This window comes from Chionomys nivalis, chromosome 7, assembly GCF_950005125.1.
Source record: "Chionomys nivalis chromosome 7, mChiNiv1.1, whole genome shotgun sequence".
NCBI classification, from domain to species: Eukaryota; Metazoa; Chordata; class Mammalia; order Rodentia; family Cricetidae; genus Chionomys; species Chionomys nivalis.
The window spans coordinates 74,647,174-74,668,885 of NC_080092.1; the positions used below are offsets into that span (position 1 = coordinate 74,647,174).

Here is a 21,712-nt window from a genome sequence, read left to right on the forward strand (position 1 = left end):
AGACTTTCTTGGATTATCGCAAATAGTTGTACTTTTGTTTGTTTTTCTTCAGACCTGGGGTGGGTCTGGGCTCAGCCTCAGTTCCTCCGGGGTTTAAAAAGCTTGGCCAGTGCCACCTGGGGGGGGGGGGTGAGAAGAGCTGAAGTAGAAGACCTCAGGAAGCCAGATCACAGTGGTTCTGCTTCTCCTCCTAGTCTCTCACATGGTCACTTTAGTTGACTCCAAGAAACATGACCCTGAAAGTGTGGGCCTGGGGCGGGGACTGCTCCAAAGACAAGGCAATCTGCCCTGTCACCTGACTTCATTCCTTGCCCTGCTACCCCCTTGTTCTGTGGCTTGTCATTTGCACATGACTCCCTACATGTGGGTGGCTCCCACAACCACGGGTGCGCAGGTGGGATACAGACATCACCTGACACAGTGGAGATCCAGCATGCCCAGAGGCACAACGGAAGTGGTAGGAACCTAAAGATTCTTTATTGACTTTTTCTAACCCTTTTCCCAGGAGGCAGCGTGGGCCCAAGAGTCAGCTGCAAAAACGCAAAGGCTCTTCAACACTCTTTAGGGGGCTGAGCTCATCCGCTAGGACCATCATGTCAGTAATCAGGGTATCCAACAGCCCGTAGACCTGAAAGAACGGGACAGACATCAGAAGTGAAGGGCTCGCTCACTCTGCAGAAGGCACCAATGTATCGGCCTTGCAAAAAGAGAAAATACGGAGAGGAATGCCAGAGTTGTACAGTGAATTGCTGCGTGTAATTGCTTTTTAGATCTGGAGTGGGCCTGGGCTCAGACCCAATTCTGTGTTGGTTTTCCAGAAGCCAACTCTCCTTCCTGTAAGATCATAGATCTACACGCTGAAGCTTCCAAAACCGAGTCTGAGCCTTTTGCTGCAGCTGGACCACACAACCTAAGAAAACTGACTCTTAGTACCACAGAATCAAAGAAAGGATTATACCCCGAGTCCCCAGAGCCCTATAAATACTTTCTAGACCCCATCAGCCACCAGAAAACTCAGTGATGTCACAGCAGCAAACAGAACTTCTGGTCAAATGAGACCCTAGGGTGGTCTCACAATGTACAGTAATGTAAGCCCAGGTTCACAATGCTTTATCTGTGAAAGACGAAGTATCCCTGTTAGATAGGATGACATAATGAGCGTGGTTTTGTAGACCTCCCCACACCTCAGAAAAACCATAGTAACAAAAGACCAAGATGGCCTGGGGGCGTCTCTGCGGGCCTGCTGCTGAAGACCAGATCCTGATGAAGTCTTCTCAACAGACGGGCACATGTCCTTCCAATGTACATCGCCCCCTCTAGAGCTCCCCTTAAAATCTCCTCATGTGAGTGCTGGGAAATCTGGGGACCTTTAAGAGGTCTTTGAGTCGTGAGGAGCCCACCCTCGCAGAGCAATTAACACCTTCACCGCTGTGAGTCCTAGCTCCTTCTTTTGTGCACCTTCCACACAAGGCCAGTTGCCCTTCTGCTTTGGGTCATGAGCTGAAGCAGCGTGAGTGTCCCCTCTCCCCCTCCCCCCCATGCCCTACTCCTGGGCTTTGTGGCCTGCAGAGCCCTGAAACCAAATCAGCTTTTCTTATAGCAACAGAAAGAGGACTAAGGCAATCCTACATGGTGTTCTCCCAAGAAATGCACCTGCCAGGGTGGACCTGTGGGGAGACGGGGAGAAGCAGCTCTGGAAAGAGAAGGGCCTCTTTTCTGTTGTGTTCCAAAGGACTGCGAGAGGCACCCTAAGTCCCATCATATCAATCCCAGTGAGGAATTCTGCATGACTTCTGGGGTCACTCAGAGAAAACTCCAAGGCCTCACACGGGCCAGCAAAGTCCTTTTCCACAGGCCCTGTCTGTAGCTTCGCTTCCTAATCACTCAGCTAGCCCACCCCTCTTCCGCACCAGCAGCTTCCTCTGCCTAAGGCAACCCTCCTTGGCCTGCCTTCATTTCTCGCTGGTATTTTTTTTTTTTTTTGGTAGGTAAAAGCAGGTGCTCCTCAGTGGAATAAAGGGAATGAAAGATGCAGGTGTGAGGATTGGGAGGTATGCGGTCCCCTCTTCCCTTCACCTCAGTGTGCAACCTCTGGGTATATTTCTCCATGACCAAGGGGTCTATGGGCTCCTGGGAAGGGACCGTGCTGTCAATGGTCGGATCTTCTGAGGAGAGCCTGTCCCGGCTTGCAGACTTCACCACTTTCTTGTCATCCTTCGTCTTCTGTTTCTTGCTGTTCAGGCGGTCCTGCATGAAGAAATGGAGACCCCATAACCTCGGCAGCTCCTGAGGGAGGTCTGATGTTCTCTCCAGAGGCTCTCCTGGAGCCACTCCAAGAGTTCTCCCCAGTCCCATCCAGGGTGCAGACCACACCTGCACATACCTCTTTCCCTGGCGTCTTGGCCCCCTTTTTTTCCTCTTTGTCTCTGATACCTGGTACCTTCTTCTCCTGGGCTGCCCCTTTCTGCTCCTCCTTCCCAACTTTACCGACTGCCACCTTTGCTTCTATGACTGGAGGGGACTTATGACCTAAGAGGGGAAAGTGGGAGACATACCGAAGGCCCCCTATGGCCTGGCCTACACCACAGGCTTATGCCAAGGTGAGCTGGAAAACAGGCTCAGTAGGCAGAGAGCAGAGAGGGCTAAGGGGGGGGGTGGCTTCCTTAACCCCTCCATGTGACCTTATGGAACAAAACTGTGTGACAAGGGCAAGAGACAGTTCAATCCCAGCTCCAATATATTTAAACTCCCAGTGACTCAACGTGCTAAACAAGGGGCTCCACTGACGTGAGCCTCAAATCCTGGATGAGCCCCATGTCTATGGACTCCATCACATACCTACCATAGGGGGATAAACAGCCAAGGTACTGCTGCCTTCAGGGCAGAGGACTGAGGAAGACCACAGAGAGGTGAGACTTTACAATGTCTGACCTTGCTCTTCTGGGACATCCAAATAAACTGTCTCCTTCTCAGGCAGGCCCAAAAGAGTCCTTAGCCATAGCGACTGGCTTACCAGGCTGTCAATCACATCTCGCCACAGCTGCAAACTGGAGGAAAAGACACCTTGAAGGAAAGCCAGCAGGCTTCACCTGTCCTTGAACCTTCAGAGGCTCGGCTGCCTCCCTTTAAGGACTCCAGTGAGGGAAACTACCAGGAAAATGCCACGTTACCAAGCAGCCAACCCTCCCTGACACTCTGCAAGTGTTCACGATGGAATCTGGCTTCCCTGTGGCAGCAAACAAGAGAATAGGTCTAGGACTAGTGTTAGGAAGCCCGGGTGAACTCAGTCTTGCTTCAGAGTCTAAATTCCAGCTTGGAGCGATGGCTAGACTTAGGCTCCACAGGAAGGGATGGGCCTCGCACAACATTCCCGGTATGAAATTCCCCAGGACTGTGTCCTACGGGAAACCCAGCCATGTAAGTCTACCCAGGCAATGGCAGGTTGGCTACAGAGTGAAGCTTGTGAGGTTCCCTCTCTCTTCAAGTGTCTTCTGCCCCTCCCCCCCATTCTTCTGCTCATTGAGAAAGAACAAGACAAGGGGGAGGGGCAAATTCTTTGTTCTTCTGTGACTGTTCCCCAGAGAAGCAACAGGCAGCTGTGGGGCTGCTGTGGCAGGTTCCAGAGGGTGAGATGTTTGCCACATTTCTTAGCATCGGAGCTCAAGGGTAACCTAGCCCCCGGGATTCTGGAACTATCTTCCCAGGCCCTAGGGAAGGAGACCTGGGGTAGTCCCCTCAAGGATACCTACCACATCTGGTGCAGGATGTCAGACTGCAATGGCTTCTGCTCCTGGCATAGCTCCACAGCTGCCGTGTTGAGCCGGATGAGGCCAGCCTCTCTCTGGGCCTCCTCAGGGAAGGTCAGCACTGCCTGGTTAGGGTCATGGACACCATGGGCAACCATTCTGGACCAGAACTCCAAGGGTCCCTGTGTTCTCTAGCAATGGGCCTGGTTACACAGAACAGGGCCCCAAAACTAGAAGCTATGGAAGACGCTTCCATATGGGAGCCTGATACCTCCCGCAAAAATCTGTTCCCATGAACTTCACTCTTCAAGACTTTCACAGAAGCTTCTTATTTAAGAAAAAATAGTTTTGATTCAAGAGACTGTTTTTTTCTGGACCCTCAGGTTTCATCGATATGCTCATAGGGCAAGGGAGGTTGCTGGAGCCTCCCCAACTGGTTTCAGAAAGGAGCAACATACGCAGGGGCTTTCTCCATCAACCCCTCAGAGCCTTGGGGGTACCTTTCTGAAGTCCTCCAGGCACAGGTTCCACTTGGGCAGGGGAAGGCTTTCCAGCTCCCATGGGCTCCTGGTAGGCTCCATGTCAGGGCTCTCCTCCACAAGAATCTCCTCCATGATGCTTTTCCGTGGAAAACTCTTGGTGCCAGTCTTCTGAGAGAGGAAGGGCTCTCGGAGTTCTCTGAGGCTATCCATCTCCTGCCTCGAGAGCAGCTGAGGGGCCTCCATTACTGGGCTCCTGCTGCTCACCAGGTGATGGGGGTCTCCCTGAGACTTCTCCACAAACACTAACGGCATCGGAGCAGGGCGCACTCTGGAACTGAGGGGATCCTCCTGACCCGCCCCGGCCTCCTCAGTCTTCAGGGGCAGGCTGGAGTACTGCTGCCACAGCTCCTGCAGGTCTTGGATCACCTGATGCTGGTAATGCAACTGCAGCCAAGAAGAGGGACACATACACACACACACACATGCACACGCGTTTGGGCCTTCCAAGACAGGCAAGGTTTAAAGGAAGAATTATATGCTGTTCTGGTCTTACTAAGCATCCGCCCACTTGTGAACTATTTTGGGGTACACTCCTTAACATCTCCGGGCCTTCATTTCCCGTAAGGATGTAAATCGCACTCGTTATCTCTTAGGAGTGCCATGAAGAGGTGAGTTACTTGGGGAAGACGCTGGGCACATGGAAGGGTTTACTATGACAGTCACCCAGAGCGCAGAGGGCCAACCCATACCCGAGGGTTTCTGTAGTGGAACAAGTCTTCTTCGGTGAGGTAGGCATCCACGGGGGATGGCGCACGCTCTGGAGTCGAGATGCCCCTCAGTAACTCCTGCAGCACGTTCTGTGCGATGGTGACAGCCTCGTGGGCAGCCAGCTTACTCTGGGGAAAGAAAGATGGCACAGGATGGCAGCCTAGGCTCTCCACTGCCCGTGTATCCTCAAGGAGAAAGTCAGAACACTCTAGAGTCAAGTCTGAGTTCCTGCCTGGATGTCAGTCATTCTGGCTTACACAGAAACCTGTTATTATTTCAAGACTCAAAAATCTCCAGGTCTCTCCAAATATCTGTGTTCACCTCACAAAGGTAAAAGGCATCTGGCAGAGGCCAGTCTCGGAGGAGAGCCACTCCGGCACAGGATTTGGACCCTCCAGTACCCCCACTGGAAGAAAGGGGAGAGACGGAATGCACAGTCAGGGTGCCAGTGAGAATGGCAGTGAACTTTGCTCCTGCCTGGCCACACGGTGAGTGTCACGGAAACCCAGCAGAAGGGCATCTCTCCATACACAGGTCCTCAAGTCAGCAAATACAGTGAACTTGGCCTTTATCAAAGTTACAATCTGATTGGCACGAACCAAGTCCCAGCCCGAAGCAGGCAGCTGTGTGTAGGGAGGGCATGGCATAAAAGCCCAGCTTTCCACAGAATCCCATGAAGCAGGGCACAAGGGAGCAGCACTGAGACCCAACAGGGACAAACAGCCCCCAGCGCTCACCTTACACTCCCCAGGGAGGCTGATAATGGAGAAGGGGGACAGGGCTGATTATTTAAATCATTGTCTCAGGGTTGGAAGTCTTGTAAATGCAACCTCATTCCACTACACAGAAGCAAGCGGCAGTAAAGAAAACACGGCCCCACCAGAAAGTCTCCCGTATCGACCGGGGCCTCACAGCCCCAGTGGGAACGCTAGGGACTCCGCACGTTCGTCTGTGAAGTCTGGATCTCAGAGTTTCATCTTGTTCCCTTCTAACTCAGGTCTGCAAGGCAGGGTCTCTTGTTGTCCCACCCTAGCCCGCCCTCCCATCTTCTACATCATAAAGGTAAGATTTCCTAAGCAAGAGGAGTTATCTGTCATGTGGCAAAAAAGATCACCTCCCAGGATAGGACAAATAAAGATCTCTGGAGGCACCCCTGAGTGACCCACATACTGTCCCTGTGGCTGAGGTTCTAAGTCTTCTTACCTCCAACAACTTCCTCTCCTCCATAAAAAGGTCCTGGGTCAGTGAGATAGCGTGGAGAGTGACCTGAAGGACAGCACCTCCCAGGAGGGTAGGATGAGTCCCAAATTCCCAAGATTCCCTGAATATGCCAGCATTCAGAGACTTGAAGAAGAAGGTAAAGTGTTTGGTTTCCCCAGGCCGGATCACACCTGAGGGAGACCGAGGCAAAGGCTGTGATGGAGGAGCCAGCTGAGCCATCAGTCTGTGTGTAGGAAACACACTGCAGCCCAGCCCGCCCACATCTGGTCACCAGCCATCCCGGGAGGATGTGTGACATTGTTATAGCAGGGAAAGTTCCAGTCAGTCAGGGGGATAGTTGGTCATCCTGGCCCCAGGTCTATGCTCCCGGAGTTCTATTGTTTGCTCAACAGACACGAATGGCTGACCACACACTTCGTGAGAGAAATGGGAGGGTCAAGACAGAAGGAGGGTCAGACTGGTAGGTACTAACTGAACACCCGAGTATCGCAGTCATTGAGGCCAATGGGGAGCTGGTGAGGAGGGTAGCTTCGGGGTACCTTCCCGGTTGTTAAAGTAAAATCTCTGGGTCCTGTTTCTCTTTAGGTCTTGGAAAAAATCTGTACTGGGCCGCCGTCGCCAGTCATACCAAATGGCCACAGTGCCGTTATTGACCACAGTCAGTTCTGAAGACGTTTTCTCCCCTTCAAGGGTCTCAAATGTCAGGCGGACAGCGATTCCAATGTTTTTCTGTGGGAGGAAGTGGGTACAAGTACTGTCTTGAACACACATGTACATACATATATTGAGGTCTTGCCCTACAGTGACTGACTCATCCCTGTTTCCTCTGACTCCTCTGAAAGTCCAGGGTTTACACTGGTCCCCTGGGCTTGGTCACCCTGAGTGCTGTCAACCCTTACACTGGTAATTCCCTCTGAGGTTATCACTAATACTAAGAGGAGAAGTATTCTTACACCTGGAATTAGTTTCTGCTCCTTAGCATCTGAAGAATGCTCTAGAACTGGTCTTGGGGAGGTGACTCACAGGTTAGTTTGCAGGTCCAAAGACTGGAGATCGGATCTCCAGAAGCCAGGTTGAGTGTGACAGCCTGCCTGTGATCCCAGCACACAGGAGGTAATGACAGAGTCCCCAGAGCAAGCTGGCTAGCCAGACTCACCTAATCATTAGCTCTAGGTTCAGTCAAAGCCCCTGCCTCAGTACACAGGTGGAAAGCGAGAGAGGAAGGCACTCTGTGTCAGCCTCAGGCCTATACACATTCACACAAGGGATGTGCACTGCACCCACACATGTGCTCACACATATTTGGACATACACATGTATGCAAGCCTGCATACATATCATACACACATACATATATAAAACTATATTATTATTAATAATAATAATTATCCTAAAACCTCCATCTAGCCCTGTCTATATAAAAGAGTTTATTTGCCTGCTTGAGGACTAGGAAAAAACTAGGTATTATCAATGATACACACGCACTCTGTTTCCCCTCTCCCCAGACAGGGTTTCTTTGTATAGCTTTGGCTGTCCCAAAACTAGCTCTGTAGACCAGTGTGGCTTCGAACTCACAGAGATCCACCTGCCTCTGCCTCCTGGGTGCTGGGATTTAAGGTGTGCCCCACCAGCAGCAGCCTTTCTAGTCTTGTGATCTCATTTTTGCTTCAGTTAGTGCTGCTGTTACCATTTTCAGGCATGCAGAATGTGCAATCAGATAAAAGCACATATAGAAACCGTGTGCACTCCTTGTGACTGTCACGGTCACCTTGGGGCCTGATCCATCAGGGAAGCCCTTCTTGCAAATGCACGAGGCTGAAAGGGCAGTTCACCTTGTCATCTGGGTTACTGCCTCTGATCCAGCAAGCTGGCTTCCCACAGAAGAGCAGGGAAGGGCCGAGAATCGGCATGGAGACCATGTCAGAGAAGTTGGTCAGTGAGTCTCTGTAAGAAAAAACCATTATTTCTTTTCCCAAAGGCTGAGCCCTCATGCCACTTGGAACTGTGGACACAGTTGTCAGGAAATCTAGAGTCTCAGCCTTGCAGGGTCTCTGCAAGTCTCTCTCCAGGGTCATTCCCTGTTAATAGCTGTGGAGGGCTCTGTGGGTGAGGACATTTAAGTAGCACAGTAATATATGGGCATTCCCCCAGTAGGATCCAGCTGTGGGGAAGGAGGCAATGGCAGCAGATAGCTGGCAGACATGCTGGAATGGCTTAGAGGAAGGGAGGCAGCTACTGGCGGGGCTGGGATGAGGTCACTCTGATTTTGATTTCTAACACTGGCGGATGTCAGGGCAAGCACGCTCTCCAGCCGCCTCTCTTCCCAGGGCTCAAACTCACAGGAGCACAGTGTCTTCGGAGGAACTCTTCAGGCTCTTCTCACATGGTGAGTGCTCTTCCGCTGTGACAGATGAGAAGGGCTTCCCACGGCCCACCACCTCCAGGCCATCGATATCCTAAGAGGAGCAGAGAGGCAGTGTGAACTGCCTGGCAGTTATCACCTGAAGCACCTCAGGACAGGGTATGAAGGCATTAGCAACCTGCTGGCTAAAATCCAGATCTGCCATGATGTTCTGTAGCTCCTTGCGTCGGTAGACCAGAAACAGACTCCGGTCCCAGGTGTAACGGTACCAAGCATCCTTCTGCGCTGGTAATCCTAGCGTGGAGATGGAAGACCGTCAGCACAGGCTGCCAACATGCCTGCTTCCTACACTTTGCCCAGGGGTCCTGAGAATACCCATCCCGACAGCACTCCTGAGAAGGATGGGGGCAGGTAGATACAGCTTCCGTGGGGGCAACTCTACTTCAGTTCTCTGGTCCTATATGTCCTTAGCAACCGTATACAGGAATCCCACAAAATAAGCTGCCGAACAGACAAATCTTTGGCTTGCAGTTAACAACCGCAGCTACTTTCTGTTGATTCTTAGCAAGAAACCAGATACCCTTAACACATATAATGTCCCTTTGAACCCCCTCACAATGCTTATGATAGAAGATCAAGGACAGTGGGAGCCAAACACCTCATACAAATTCAGAAAGCTGGGGTGTGAATCTCTGCAGGTTGGAGGGCTCTAAAACATGGCGACCCCACGGAAGTGCACTACATACAAACCACGGATGCAAGCCGTGTGTGTGTGTCGCTTCAGATTTTCTATATGCGTGTTGAAAAGGTAAATCTCGCCAAACTCTAAGTGAGATTCATTTTAACAGAGTTTAGTTAACTCCATATATGAAGACTATTATTGCAATAAATAGAGAAATGACTGCTAAAATACTGGTTCTTGTTTGTTTGTTTTCAAACTGGTCTACACTGACAGGTTATTTCCATGCAGACTAATCATATTCCAGGGACGCAACACTTGCATGAGGCTGGTGGAAAGCTCTATGCCCAGGACCCTAACTACCCTGCCTCCCTTACCACGTCTATTAGTTTCACTGAGGTCGGAACTGGATCCCGGGTAGAGTCTGGGACTTGCTCAAAGCCAAGTGAACCAGGATTTGGGCCAGAGTCATACTGACCATCACCATATACTGCCTGGCCTCCCGCACCAGGCATGAAAAGTTCATGGGTTCGGGTCCTGTTCCTCACCAGTCTCCACTTGGATGGAGTGGGGCTTCCTGATGTGTGTGATGGGTTCCACCAGGCCACGCTGGGTTTTTGTTTTAGTCATGAGAAGACCTGTCACCTCATCTCCCAGGTACTCCAATGGACTCCAGAACCAATTGGCTGCCTTGAAACCCTGACAAGGAAGGACAGAGTAGTGAGGTCACCTCTGTACCTCAGTCAGAGGCTGGTGGGGGCATCCACGGGGACCCAATGGCAGAAGAGTGGGCATTTAACAACTTTCTTGTTTTCAAGATACCAGGAGATGGGGCGAGCTGATCCCAGCCTAGGCACTCACTGATGTACCAAATAGTGCTTTGTCCTTGGTTAGACTACATATATATTAAAAACCTTTAGGAGACAAACATTAAGGCTCTTATGATAAACTGACCACCAGGGACCACCACAGGCTAAATTATTCAGCCCCAAAATATGAAATATAACACAATAAAGATCCCAAGGGCTTAACAATGCTTGGTAATGGACAGGCTGTTTTCTCCCTAACCGTGTAACTGGAGACAAATTGGTACCAGTTCCCATGTGCATTCTGTCTCTCTCTTCCCCTCCCTCTTTTCCTCTCTCCTCCACTACCTCTCTCCTCCTCCCTCTCTCCTCCCCTCCCTCTTCCCCTCTCTCCTTTCCTCCCTCTTCCCCCCTCCCTCTTCCCCTCTCTCCTCCCCTCCCTCTTCCCCTTTCTCCTCTCCTCCTTCTTCCCCTCTCTCCTCCCCTCCCTCTTCCCCTCTCTCCTCCCCTCCCTCTTCCCCTCTCTCCTCTCCTCTCTCTTTCCCCCTCCCTCTCTCCTCCCCTCCCTCTTTCCCCCTCCCTCTCTTCTCTCCTCCCCTCCCTCTCCTCCTCTCTCCTCCCCTCCCTCTCCCCCCTCTTCTCCCCTCCCTCTTCCCCTCTCTCCTCTCCTCCCTCTTTCCCCCCTCCCTCTCTTCTCTCCTCCCTCTCTCCCCCTCCCTTTCTCCTCCCCTCCCTCTCTCCCTCTCTTCTTCCCTCCCTCTCTTCCTCCCTCCCTCTCTCCTCCCCTCCCTCTCCCCCTCTCTCCTCCCCTCCCTCCTGCCCTCCCTCTGTACTTGGGACAGGTGCCCTCACTTTTCTGTCATGCTGGGTTGGAAGTGCACGGTCAATGAGCTCCCTCTCCTCCTGAATCCTTCTGTAGCTCTCCCCAGTGTGCATCAGCAGCTCACTCGTGGGCTTCTTCAGATGCTCTTAAAGAGGGAGAAGGAAGAATGTGACCGCTGCACCCAGACAGAACACACAGGTTCTGGCGCTCTATGAACCAGGTGGTCCACTTTCGGGCTCATTTCAGGACCCACTGAGGCCTGAGAACCCAAAGCTCTCAACAGTGATGGCACAAATACTAGTCGGTGTGAGTCCCGGTTGCAGAAGGGTGGGGGAGAAGACGCAGAAGAGCCCCTGCACCAGATGGAGGCCTGGCAGGTCCCTGGCAGCTTAGCTCACCACTAAGGACTTGCTGTTGCTTCTTCCACAAGGCAATGTGCCGTCGCCAGTTCTTTAGGAAGTTGTGCTGAAGACGTGGAGCCCATGGAGGTCTCTTCTCTTCCTTTGGGGCCTTTGGCTTCGGCTCTTCTTTAGCTGAGATGAGGGTCATCAAACAGGGCTGGGTGTGGATCAGCTTAGCCAGCTGGAATGGATAAGTAGGGAAGGGAGTTCTGACCTGGGCCAGGTCCTGGCTTCTGCCCTGCTCTAAGAATCACTCCTCTTCAGGACCAAAGGGTGGTAAGGGACAGAAAACAAACCAGAGGACCTCGGGAACACTGCCAGTGTCCTCTGCCCAGAAAGGACAGCATCCTTTAGGGTAGCTCTTCTTCACCACTGATGACTTCCTCCAGGGTCACTGAGCTGGACCCCACTACCCACAGCCAATAGAAGTGAAGGATCTGAGCTAGAGGAGTGCTATGTATGTGACAGGAAGGTAGCACAGGGGACAGTGGAGGACGTCTCCCTTCAGAATCCATTCTCCAGAAATGGGAAATGAGGAGCCAGGCCCAGAGCTGCTAGCTACCTTGTGAGGTTCAGTTTATCCAGACCCAGGTTCCCACAAGGCAAGTTCTCAATTCCTTTCAGTAAACGCCCACTTCAGCCAGAGGTGGTTCCGATGGGCAACTGGCTTCTGTAACTTACAACTACTTCCCAAAGGATACCGTATCATCTAGGCCCAGAGGCTGACCTGTATCACTCGAACCCTACCCATGTACCCCATCTCCACAAACGCCCTTTTGACTCTGCAGGGGAGCAAATGGCTTTGCCAAATTCTCTTGATCACAGAGCTCTGTAGGAGCAAACCTGGGTGTTCCCTCGAGCAACTGCGATTCTTTTAAAGTCCTGAAGACTTCCCAAGATCTGGTGAGGCAGGATCCGGTCACTGCTTAAGTAGTTGTCGCCCGGACCTGGGGAGGAAAGAGGGACGGAGAAACAGAAGCTGTGAACTACCCACAGAGCGACTGTTTCACAGAGAGTGGGCTTCCAACACCCACCCGAGAATGCAGGGCCTAGCGAAGCCATACCAGAGTAGTCCAGGGGCTTTGTGGCGGCATCAGGATGAGCGGGGTGTGCCACCAAGTGGTAGACCTTCCGGCTAGGATCCTTCGGTTTGAGCTTACGGATGATAAATTTCTGCGTAATGACAGGCTTCCCTTCTATTTCTGCAAACCGAGGAATGTGTTGCTAAAAAAGAAACAAAGGCGAAGAAAATGCTACCTGGGAAGAGGAGGAGGAACGTATACACACACACACACACACACACACACACACACACACACACCAGTTCTTGGTAGAATTCCTGAGACTGATTACTCTGCTTCCCCAACTCGATCCATACTTCTTGACCTGGAAACAGACCTGAGATTTAGGAGAGACCTGAAGCAGGGAAAATGACACCTGGTATGTCCAGACAGACTATGTAAGGGTGACTGTCAGGTAAGGGGAAAGGCTGGAGATCAGCAGCCTTGTGCTCATTTCTAACTATGTTGCTAGAACTTACTTGCCCATCTGCGGAATGGGTATGATGGCACTTGCCACAAGGTATCTCACTATTTTGTGGCTCTACTAGAATCTCAAAATTTGAAAACCTAACTTCCTGTAAGTTCCTTCAGATACTAAAGTAAAATAAATTGTATTTCATGGCTTTTTTTTTCTTTCGTGGAATTGGTGACTCCTTGGGATCAGGAAGCCAGTGGAGGGATGGATCATGACAGTGACTGGATGTTCTAAGAGATCCCTGGCCTTCCACCTTACCTTCTTCAAGTCTTCCTTCTTAATGGCCAAGGCAAGAATGTCATCTCCTTGTAAGACATTGCTGACAGGCTCAGGCTCTTCCTGAATGGGGGGAGTGGGCTGTTCGGCTGCCTTTGCCCGCTTCTTTTCTGGAGAGAAGCAAAGAGATATGTGCCAAGAGCTCTCTGCATATATTCATACATAAATAAACTCAGGATGCAGCTCAGTGGTAGAGTGCTTGCCTAGCAAGCATGTGCAGGTTAGTGAGCTCCTGGGTTCAATTCCTCACACCACAGGTTCAAGGCTAGCCTTGAGCTCACAGAGATCCACCTGTTTCTAAATGCTAGACTTATACTGGGCACCACTGGGCTTGGCCCTTTTTTTTTTTTTTGGTTTTTTGAGACAGGGTTTCTCTGTGGTTTTGGAGCCTGTCCTGGAACTAGCTCTTGTAGACCAGGGGCTTGGCCCTTTTTAATTTTACCTTTTTGATTTTATTTTATTATTTATTTCTTTTGAGACAGGGTTTCGCTGTGTAGCCCTGGCTGTCCTGGACTCTCTCTGTAGATCAGGCTGGCCTCAAACTCACAGAGATTTGCCTGCCCCTGCCTCCTGAGTACTAAAATTAAAGGCATGCGACACCACTATCCTGTTAATTTTGATTTTTTTGAGATAAGGTTTCATATAACCCTGGCTGCCCTTGAATTCACCACATAGCCCAGGATAACCTTGATGGTCCTACTAACTCCCCCTTTCAAGCACTGAGGTTACAGGTACAGCCACCACATGCAGCGGCTTGGCATTGGGCTTCTTTTTCTCTTTTTGAGACAGAGTCTCCCTGTGTCGTCCTGGTTGGCCTGAAATTTGCTGTGACGACTAGGATGGCCTTGAACTTAACAGGAATCCACCTGCCTCTGCCACCAGGACAGTTTTGACCAGTGTCATAAGACCTGCTGTCTGGTGCTTGTTTTTCTTGAAGAGGACCCAGGTTCCGATTACTAACACCTGCATGCCAATTCAAAACTATTTGTAACACCAATCCCAGGGGGTCTGATGCCCCCTTCTGACCATCATGTGCTTTTTTTTTTTTTTTTTTTTTTAAAGAAAGAAAGAAACCTTTAATCCTAGCACTTGAGAGGCTGAGGCAGGAGGATTTCTGTGTTTCAGGCCTGTCTGCTCTATATAGGGAGATCAGGCCAACCAGAGCTACATGGTGAGGTCTGGGAAGACAGAGTTTGGGATGAGAACAGATTCAGGGGACAAAATGGCCAGGTGGACTGAACATGGGACACTAGTCTGGCACGCAGGGGCCCCCAACCCAGGGGTGGCTGGGGAGCTTTGAGAAAGAGGTGATTTTCCTACTGAGAGCAAAGGAGGAAGAGAAGCCCAACAACAACAAAATTCCAGAAGGAACTGTGGAAAGAGGCCTTGAGTCCAGAGAGGAGGGAGAACCCCCTGGAACTCAAGGCATACACTGTGAAATCACTGGAGTGGCCTGAGAGGGGGGTGAGAAGAAGAAAGGCAGGAGGAAATAGGAGTCCAGCCACGGAGGGCTTAGTGATCCATACAAGGGATTTCAGCCTACCTTGAGGACAGAGGCAGGCAGGGCCAGAGATAGCCTAGGGGGTCAAGACTGAGGACAAGATTATTTAAGGGTCTAACTTAGCCTGAAATGCTAGATGCCACCAGTGGCCCATGCAACTGCACAAAAGTGCAGGGACCAGAGTTTATGCCACTTAAGTGACAGCCAGAGGCCCTCTGATCAGGACGCATTCTGTCTGCCTCCCGAGAGGTGGCTTAACTCTTTCAGATGTCCGCCTTGCTTCTCTCGGTGATTTCATCTTTTCCTCCCCCGGTTGAGAAGGGTTTGATGTAAACATCTATACAAAAATATCAAAGGGAGAACCTAAACTCAGCCGTCATGACGTTTGGAACAACATTTTGGTTTTATCCAGTGCTTCAGGTGTTTAGAACAACATCGGAGTTTTATCTAGTGCCTCTCACAGTGTTCTAATCTGTGGTACCAGGACCACATCTAGGCCGGGGCTTTGGTTTACACAATCAAACTGTTTTGTTTGTTTGTTTTAATGTCCACATTGCAGGGTTTTTTTTTTTTATCATTCCAAACATAACTCCAAGTCCATCTCCTCCACAGGCGAAGTAGCTCAGGGTCTCGCACAAAGTGCACACACACAGACACACGCGGAGCTGAGCAGTCTGACCCCATTTCAGTCTGATCTTCCACCACACCAGGAGATGCTGCCTTGGGTTTTGATATTTAGCTTTTCTTTTCTTTTCTTTTTTTTCCCCTGGAGACAGGGTTTCTCTGTGGAGCCCTGGCTGTCCTGGAACTCGCTCTGTAGAACAGAGACCCACCTGCCTCTGCCGGGATGAAAGTCGTGTGCCACGACCCTGCACAAGTTTTCTTTCTGAGACAGGATCTTCCTATTGAAGCCCAGGCTGGCCTGGAATTTGCCGTCTTCCTGTCTCAGCTGCCTGAGGGCTGAAATTATTGGCCCCCATCACGACGAGCTTGGGCTCCAATTTTGAATTCTCTCCCCTTCTATACAAACATCAAAGCAGATGGTACCCACGAGGGAGCTGCGGCCAGCTGACGATCCGCTGTCAGAAGCATTTTCATATTATGTTTCCCAGGGCGTTTGTTTCTTCTGTCCATCACCGTGGCTGGGCTACATCTTCCCTAGGAATATGCCTTTCGCTGATGGGTATAGAATTACTGGTAGATACTGTAAGCACAAACCTTCAATGCTGCCGATGACTCCTGCGGCCAAAGATCCCACCACGCTCAGCTAGCAACACAGACGCTGATTGGCTGAGGCTGATGCAGCCCTTGAAAGCTCTGGTCTGAGGTTTGAACTATCTTGAGTGCCTTACAATAAACGCTGCCACTCTGCACAGTTGGGGGATGGTACGTGCTCTGGTTAACTAAGCATTCATTCAACTAATATATGCATTTTAAAGTGGAGTCCATCTTAGGGAGTATCCACCAAGTACCTACTCTTGTTGTTCGGTTTTCTTTTTGAGACAGGGACTCCTTCTGGCCCAGGCTGACTTGGAACTCACTATTTAGCCCAGGTTTGCCTCACACTCGTGGCAATTCTCCTCCCTCAGCTTTCTCAGGGCTGATTTTACAGGCGTGAGCTACTAGGCCTGGCTAACCAAGCACCTTCTATGTGCTGCAAAGGACAAAGGGGTAATAGACAAGGCGTTAGTTCGGTTCCTCTTGAAGGAAACACACAGTGATCTTAATGTGAACGAAAAGCATGCCAATAGGCCTGATTAGCCATTCTGAGAGCAACTATGCCAGTTGCAGAGTTGAAGGCCCCAAAAAAGGTTCAAGAACAGCTGCAGGGACAGCTATCCAGCCCGGAAGAGCTGGAAGGGCACAAATGCTTTGCAGAGGTGGACCTGCAAACGCGGTATTCCAGGTAAGGCCATGGTGGGAGCAAGGCTGGATGACATGGAACCCTTGCTGGGGAGGCAGGGCTGCTGATCGGGATGAAGGACAACAGCATGGTGGCTTTGGGGCCTTATCCCAAAACAAACAAACAATGGCAAAGGTGCTCCATGACTATTCGCTGGCATGAGCTGAACTTTACATGGATATTGAATGGCGTCCAGATCAGGGGTCTGACCCCTGGTACAGGATTGTGGAATGCTGACAGTGACATTTCAGAATGATCCATCCAGTGACAGAGAGACAGACAGACTGGAGACAGACGAGGCAGAAGGGACCAGTCGGCAGGCTGGTGGCAATTCTCGTATTCTGGAGATCTGGAGAATCACACAAGGTAGAGGTGCGTCACTGCTGAACTTGAGGCCCGTGAGCTTCATTCTGGAAACCCAAGCTGAGTGGGGCTGTTGATCAGCCAGAGAGCTGCCAGTTCTCTGTCCTGACAGGGGTCAGACACAAGCCTCTTTGAATAGGACAGTTGGGCAATACCTCTGCTAAGGCAAGAGGAGTTGCCAAGGGCGTCAGGAAGAAGGGACCCGTAGAGGGGATAGAAGAGTGGATCTGATTTTTCTTTTCCACTTCTTGTACAAATGTCATTCTTCCTCAGTGTTGTTGAAAGCTTTTGGGAAGCTGACTTCAGGGTTGAGCTGAGGGAACCAAGCCAGGACCTGTCCCTCCCAGAGCAGAGCTGTCTTTGTAGTTAGAAGGGGCACCTGGTGCTTCTGGTAGCTTAGCAACAAGGCCAAGTAGAGCCACAGGACTCCGTTCAGGTTTCTAAATAGGTCCCCAGTCACGTTTGCTTGCCTTTACACTCACAAATCAGAGACCCCAGAGACACACAGCACACACACTCCAAGGTCACACTTGTGGACTGGACACACTGGGGAGGTGGGCAGGCTACACTGGAGGCTTCTGAGAAAGTTCAAGAGAAAGGGACCTTGCCTGTTAAACACTGTTTCTTTTTTCCTCTCCTCACTGTGGTTCATGTTCTTTGTCCTGGACCTAGATCTTGTAGACCAGGCTGGTCTCGAACTCACAGAGATCCGCCTGCCTCTGCCTCCCGAGTGCTGGGATTAAAGGCGTGCGCCACCACCGCCCGGCTTTGGTTCATGTTCTTAACTCAAAGACTATTTAACAAATCGAAGCCTTCCCTTATTAAAAACAAATACACGATGAAAAGAAATCCTTCCTTGATCTGTTTACAGCAGAAAGTTCAAATCTGATTAAGGTCACTCTGAAAGTAGGTGAGCGCGAGGCAGTGGCTAGGAGAGCCCTTGGCTGCCCTTGGGAAAGGGAACCGAATTTTTTCCCCCTCTCTCTCCTTCCCTCTTAACTATTAAAAGTATGTCATGAAACAGCACTAGCTTTTTATACTAGGAAGAAACATAAAAGAAAGACAAATCAAAAAAAAAAAAAAAAAAGCCCACTAGGGTCTTTTTAGTTCTCTGGGCCTCTCAGGGGACTCTTACTGACTCTTGGCCTGCCCCCCTCTTCACAGTTTGCTGCACCAGGCCTAGGAAGCTGAGTCCCCTCAGGGCCTGCAAGGTCACACAACAAGACTTTCTGACTTTGCATGGGAAGTCCTTTTATGGTCTGGCCCCTGCCCACCTGCATGGAGTCCTCTGGTTTCTGTGTTCATTGATCCATGAATTCACACTGCTCTCCACACCCAGAGAAGCAAAAAACCTTCCTTTTTTTAGGTGTCTTCTCCTTTAATCTGTCATACAAGCCGTCGACATCAGAAAACCCTTTCCTCCAAGTCTACCAGCCAAGGCCTAACTCAAAAGCTCCGAGAGTCCTGAATTTCTATAGGCATCCATATCTGCATTTATAAGTCTTTTGGTATTCCTCTGGATCTTCGCTTGATTGTGTTTCTGGAGGACTGGAGTCACACAATGTCCACATAGGACAGACCTCAGTAAATGAAAACAGGGTGAAGGGATAGCTAAGCAACAGAGAGTTGCTTAGCACACACAGGGCCCCTGGATTCCATTCCCAGCAGGACATTTTTTAAAAGGGAGTAGGTTGCAAACAGTAACAGAAACATTCATGGTGCTAGCCCTTGTTAGCCTGGATATCTGTCATGAGGCTGGAAAGGCCGAGTGGTAGGAAATAAATGGCACTTTGAAACCAGTAGAGTTAGGGTTTTTGCTGTCGTTTTTACTGGTGGATTTTTCCCCAGCATGACTATTTAGGTGACCCCTGCCTCAATTCCCAAGAATCTCATCAAGTGCTCGCTAGTTCTTACGCATCTCACCCAAACCAGGAAGCCTGTCCCCTGCCCCACCCTAAGATATAATTTGAGTTGGAGGAGTCTTACTCCTGTCCGAGGCTGTCCACCTCCCACTGACCCCAGAAGTCTCTGTTAGTCCCTCACTTGCCATATCACCAACACCGAATTCCAGAGCGCTGTGTCTCCCTCCTTCGGCTGTGTCCCGTACCCCATGGCCTCAGTGACCCTCCCTCGAATATGTAGTGTCCTAACCCCAGCCCAAGCATCCCTGTCGGGTTTTCCTGAGCACCCAAGGCCTCCAGCGCCAACCTTTGACAGTATCTGAGGCCTCCAAGAACCTGCTGGTTGGAATTTTGACACGAGATTCCTTCTTAAGGGCCTTCATGGTGCCGCCCCCAGGTTACCAACTTGGCCCTGCGCGTCCGGCCGCCAAGGTGACTGCGCAGCGCGGCACCCCCTGCGACCCCGCCCGCAAGCGGCCGCCGCAGCGTCCATAGCAACCAGCGCCCCGCGCGGGGGCGCGCACCCACCGATCAACTTGGGCGGGGACAGCTTGTCATTAGACTTCTTCATCAGGATGCGACCCCGCGCGCCGCGAGCGGCTCCTCAGGCTCGCTCGCAGACCCGGAGAATGCTCGGGTCAGACTCTTGACGTCACAGGAGGCGCTAGAGAGCTCCAAGGCGTCACCGACTGGTTAGGACAGAGTATGGCTGCAGCAGCCGGCAGAAACAAAGTGGCTGAAATGGGGACAGTAGTAATTTGGCTGCCCAGTGCGATCCCCTACCCAGACTCCCCCAGATGCTCCCGCCCTGGACCATCCCTTGCTTGCCGGCCTTCAAGCTTCCCTGCCCCTGTCACCTGCCCGGCCCACGCAGTAGTCCACTGGGACTTCACTTCTTAGGACAGCCTAACTTTTCCCATACTTGGGATCTTTGCATACAGATGTTGTCTTTGGTTCCCAAGTGAAGATGTCCTTTCTTGTTATCTCAAATTAATCTCTCTCTCTCTCCCTCCCCCGCCCCCATCCCCTCTATCTCTTTCGATTTCTATTTTTGGTTTTTCGAGACAGGGTTTCTTGTAGCCCTGGCTGTCCTGGAACTTGCTCTGTAGACCAGGCTGGTCTTGAACTCCTACCTCTTGACCACTGCGCGGCTTCCAAATTTCTACGTGTAGCTGCTTTAAAAGAAAAAGGAAAGCCGGGCGGTGGTGGCGCACGCCTTTAATCCCAGCACTTGGGAGGCAGAGGCAGGCGGATCTCTGGAGTTCGAGACCAGCCTGGTCTACAAGAGCTAGTTCCAGGACAGGCTCCACAACCACAGAGAAACCCTGTCTCGAAAAACAAACAAACAAAAAAAAAAAAAAAAAAAAAAAAAAAAAACAGAGCTCTAATGCATTCTGGAACTACCTGGTTTGTTTCTGAGGTTGGACCCCTCACAAGGGCCAGGACTTTACTGCAAGCTCGTCTAGATCTTGCACCCCATGACTGACACATGCTCCAAGGGCAGCCCTCCTACTCCCCTATACTCCCACAGAGTCTTCCAGGGCATTTAGGGGGCACTTAGGATACACCAGGTAAATGCTCTGTGACCTGGGCCCTGCAGGAGCAGGCTCTGGGATGCAGATAAGAGGGAAAGGCCTTAAGGGGCCTACGCAATACGTGCTGGTGAGATTTCCTTCCTCTGTAGGGACTGTGTGGTCCACAAACGAAAGGAGGAGTAAGGGAGAAGAAAGAGCTTCTAGTCGCAAACGCAGGCTCACCTTCAGTGACCTTTATGACAACCTAAGGAAGTCTCATGGGTTTTTCTTTTTCCTTTTAAAGACATGATTTCTTTAACCCATGTTATGTTTAAACTTAGTCCTACAGCAAAGGATCCTGATGCTTCTGTCTTCCCACAAATGCGGAGACTACAGATGTGCTGGATCTCCAAGCTTGGGTAGAGGTGGTTTTGTGTTCCAACACTGGAGATTGAACCCAGGGCCTTGCTGCATACTAGGCAAGGGTTCTGCCACTGACCTATACGGCAGCCAAGGGAAGGCATGTAGGTACCAGACAGGTAGTCATTTCAATTATGTAATGTTTAAGAAAACAGCCCTTTTGGAACGTGGTGAGCTCTCCATCTTCTGCTCATGGTGGTGAGAGCTGTAGATCAGGGGATCTAAAGAAGACACAACTCCCTACTCAGCAGGTTAAAGCAAGTGAATCAAAAGTTCAAGGTCACCCTCAACTACAAAGAAGATATTAGATCTGCATGGGCTAAAATCCTGTTAAGAAAAAAAATCACCTTTAATCCCAGCACTTGGGAGGCAGAGGCAGGCGGATCTCTGGGAGTTCGAGACCAGCCTGGTCTACAAGAACTAGTTCCAGGACAGGCCCCCAAACCACAGAGAAACCCTGTCTCGAAAAACAAAAGAAAAAAGAAAAAAAATCAAAAGAATGGAGAGAAAGAAAAGAGACAAAAAAAATGTCTGGGTTGGTTAAAGCAAACTGGTGCATTGATTTTGTTGTGGTCAGCATTTCTGGCAAGCAGTTTTCCAGGTGTGTCTTTTTCCCCAAACTTGGGACTAGGGAGTGCTCCGGAAGGGAGGGTGTATGCATTCCTAACTATCTTTATTGGTGTAGTTAACCAGCAAGAAACAGAACAAAGAGGAACCAACAGAAACTTCTGAGAATGGTCTCCGTGTTAGGGGACTCCTGTGTGTTTTCAGTCAAGCTAATGACAGAGGAAGGGGAGGGTATCAAAACACCACATGTACCCTACAGACATGTGCAGCTACTACTTGTCAATTAAAAATAAAACTCATGTCTGGAATAACACTGGTGAGAAGGAGGCAAGAGAATATTGAGTTTGAGGCCATCCTAGGCTATATGGTGAGTTTCAGGGCAGCCTAGGCAACATAGTCTGGCCCTATCTCAAAAGAATAAAATACAGCCGGGCGGTGGTGGC

General features: G+C 50.6%; 1 protein-coding gene across 3 annotated transcripts; it reads right to left on the minus strand.

The window, feature by feature from the left end:
* Window positions 1-495: 495 nt before the first annotated feature.
* Mycbpap (MYCBP associated protein) lies at window positions 496-19,396 on the minus strand. Of its 3 annotated transcripts, XM_057775097.1 has the most exons (20): window positions 19,297-19,396; window positions 13,083-13,210; window positions 12,353-12,512; window positions 12,132-12,235; window positions 11,286-11,469; window positions 10,917-11,032; window positions 9,807-9,957; window positions 8,758-8,873; window positions 8,558-8,673; window positions 8,050-8,161; window positions 6,757-6,946; window positions 6,200-6,387; window positions 4,978-5,124; window positions 4,493-4,672; window positions 4,247-4,396; window positions 3,750-3,871; window positions 2,932-3,047; window positions 2,384-2,529; window positions 2,077-2,247; window positions 496-628 (listed from the first exon to the last, which is right to left on the minus strand). In XM_057775097.1, exons 1-20 carry the CDS (start codon window positions 19,337-19,339, stop codon window positions 527-529), a joined length of 2,742 nt encoding a protein of 913 aa, XP_057631080.1. In that variant the 5' UTR covers window positions 19,340-19,396; the 3' UTR covers window positions 496-526. The 3 variants fall into 3 exon arrangements, with proteins under 3 accessions (XP_057631080.1, XP_057631079.1, XP_057631081.1); XM_057775096.1 differs by having other exon boundaries at window positions 4,247-4,672; XM_057775098.1 differs by lacking the exons at window positions 496-628; window positions 2,384-2,529 and having other exon boundaries at window positions 2,118-2,247; window positions 4,247-4,672.
* Between the last annotated feature and the right edge of the window lie 2,316 nt (window positions 19,397-21,712).

Excerpts from the sequence above, each read along its gene's own strand:
- Mycbpap (XM_057775096.1), bottom strand. The coding sequence starts at position 19,339 with ATGAAGAAGTCTAATGACAAGCTGTCCCCGCCCAAGTTGATCG. Across the intron at positions 12,236-12,352 it reads AAAGCCCCTGGACTACTCTG|GTCCGGGCGACAACTACTTA; the intron begins GTATGGCTTCGC and ends TTTCCTCCCCAG. Across the intron at positions 6,388-6,756 it reads TTACTTTAACAACCGGGAAG|GTGTGATCCGGCCTGGGGAA; the intron begins GTACCCCGAAGC and ends GGTCTCCCTCAG.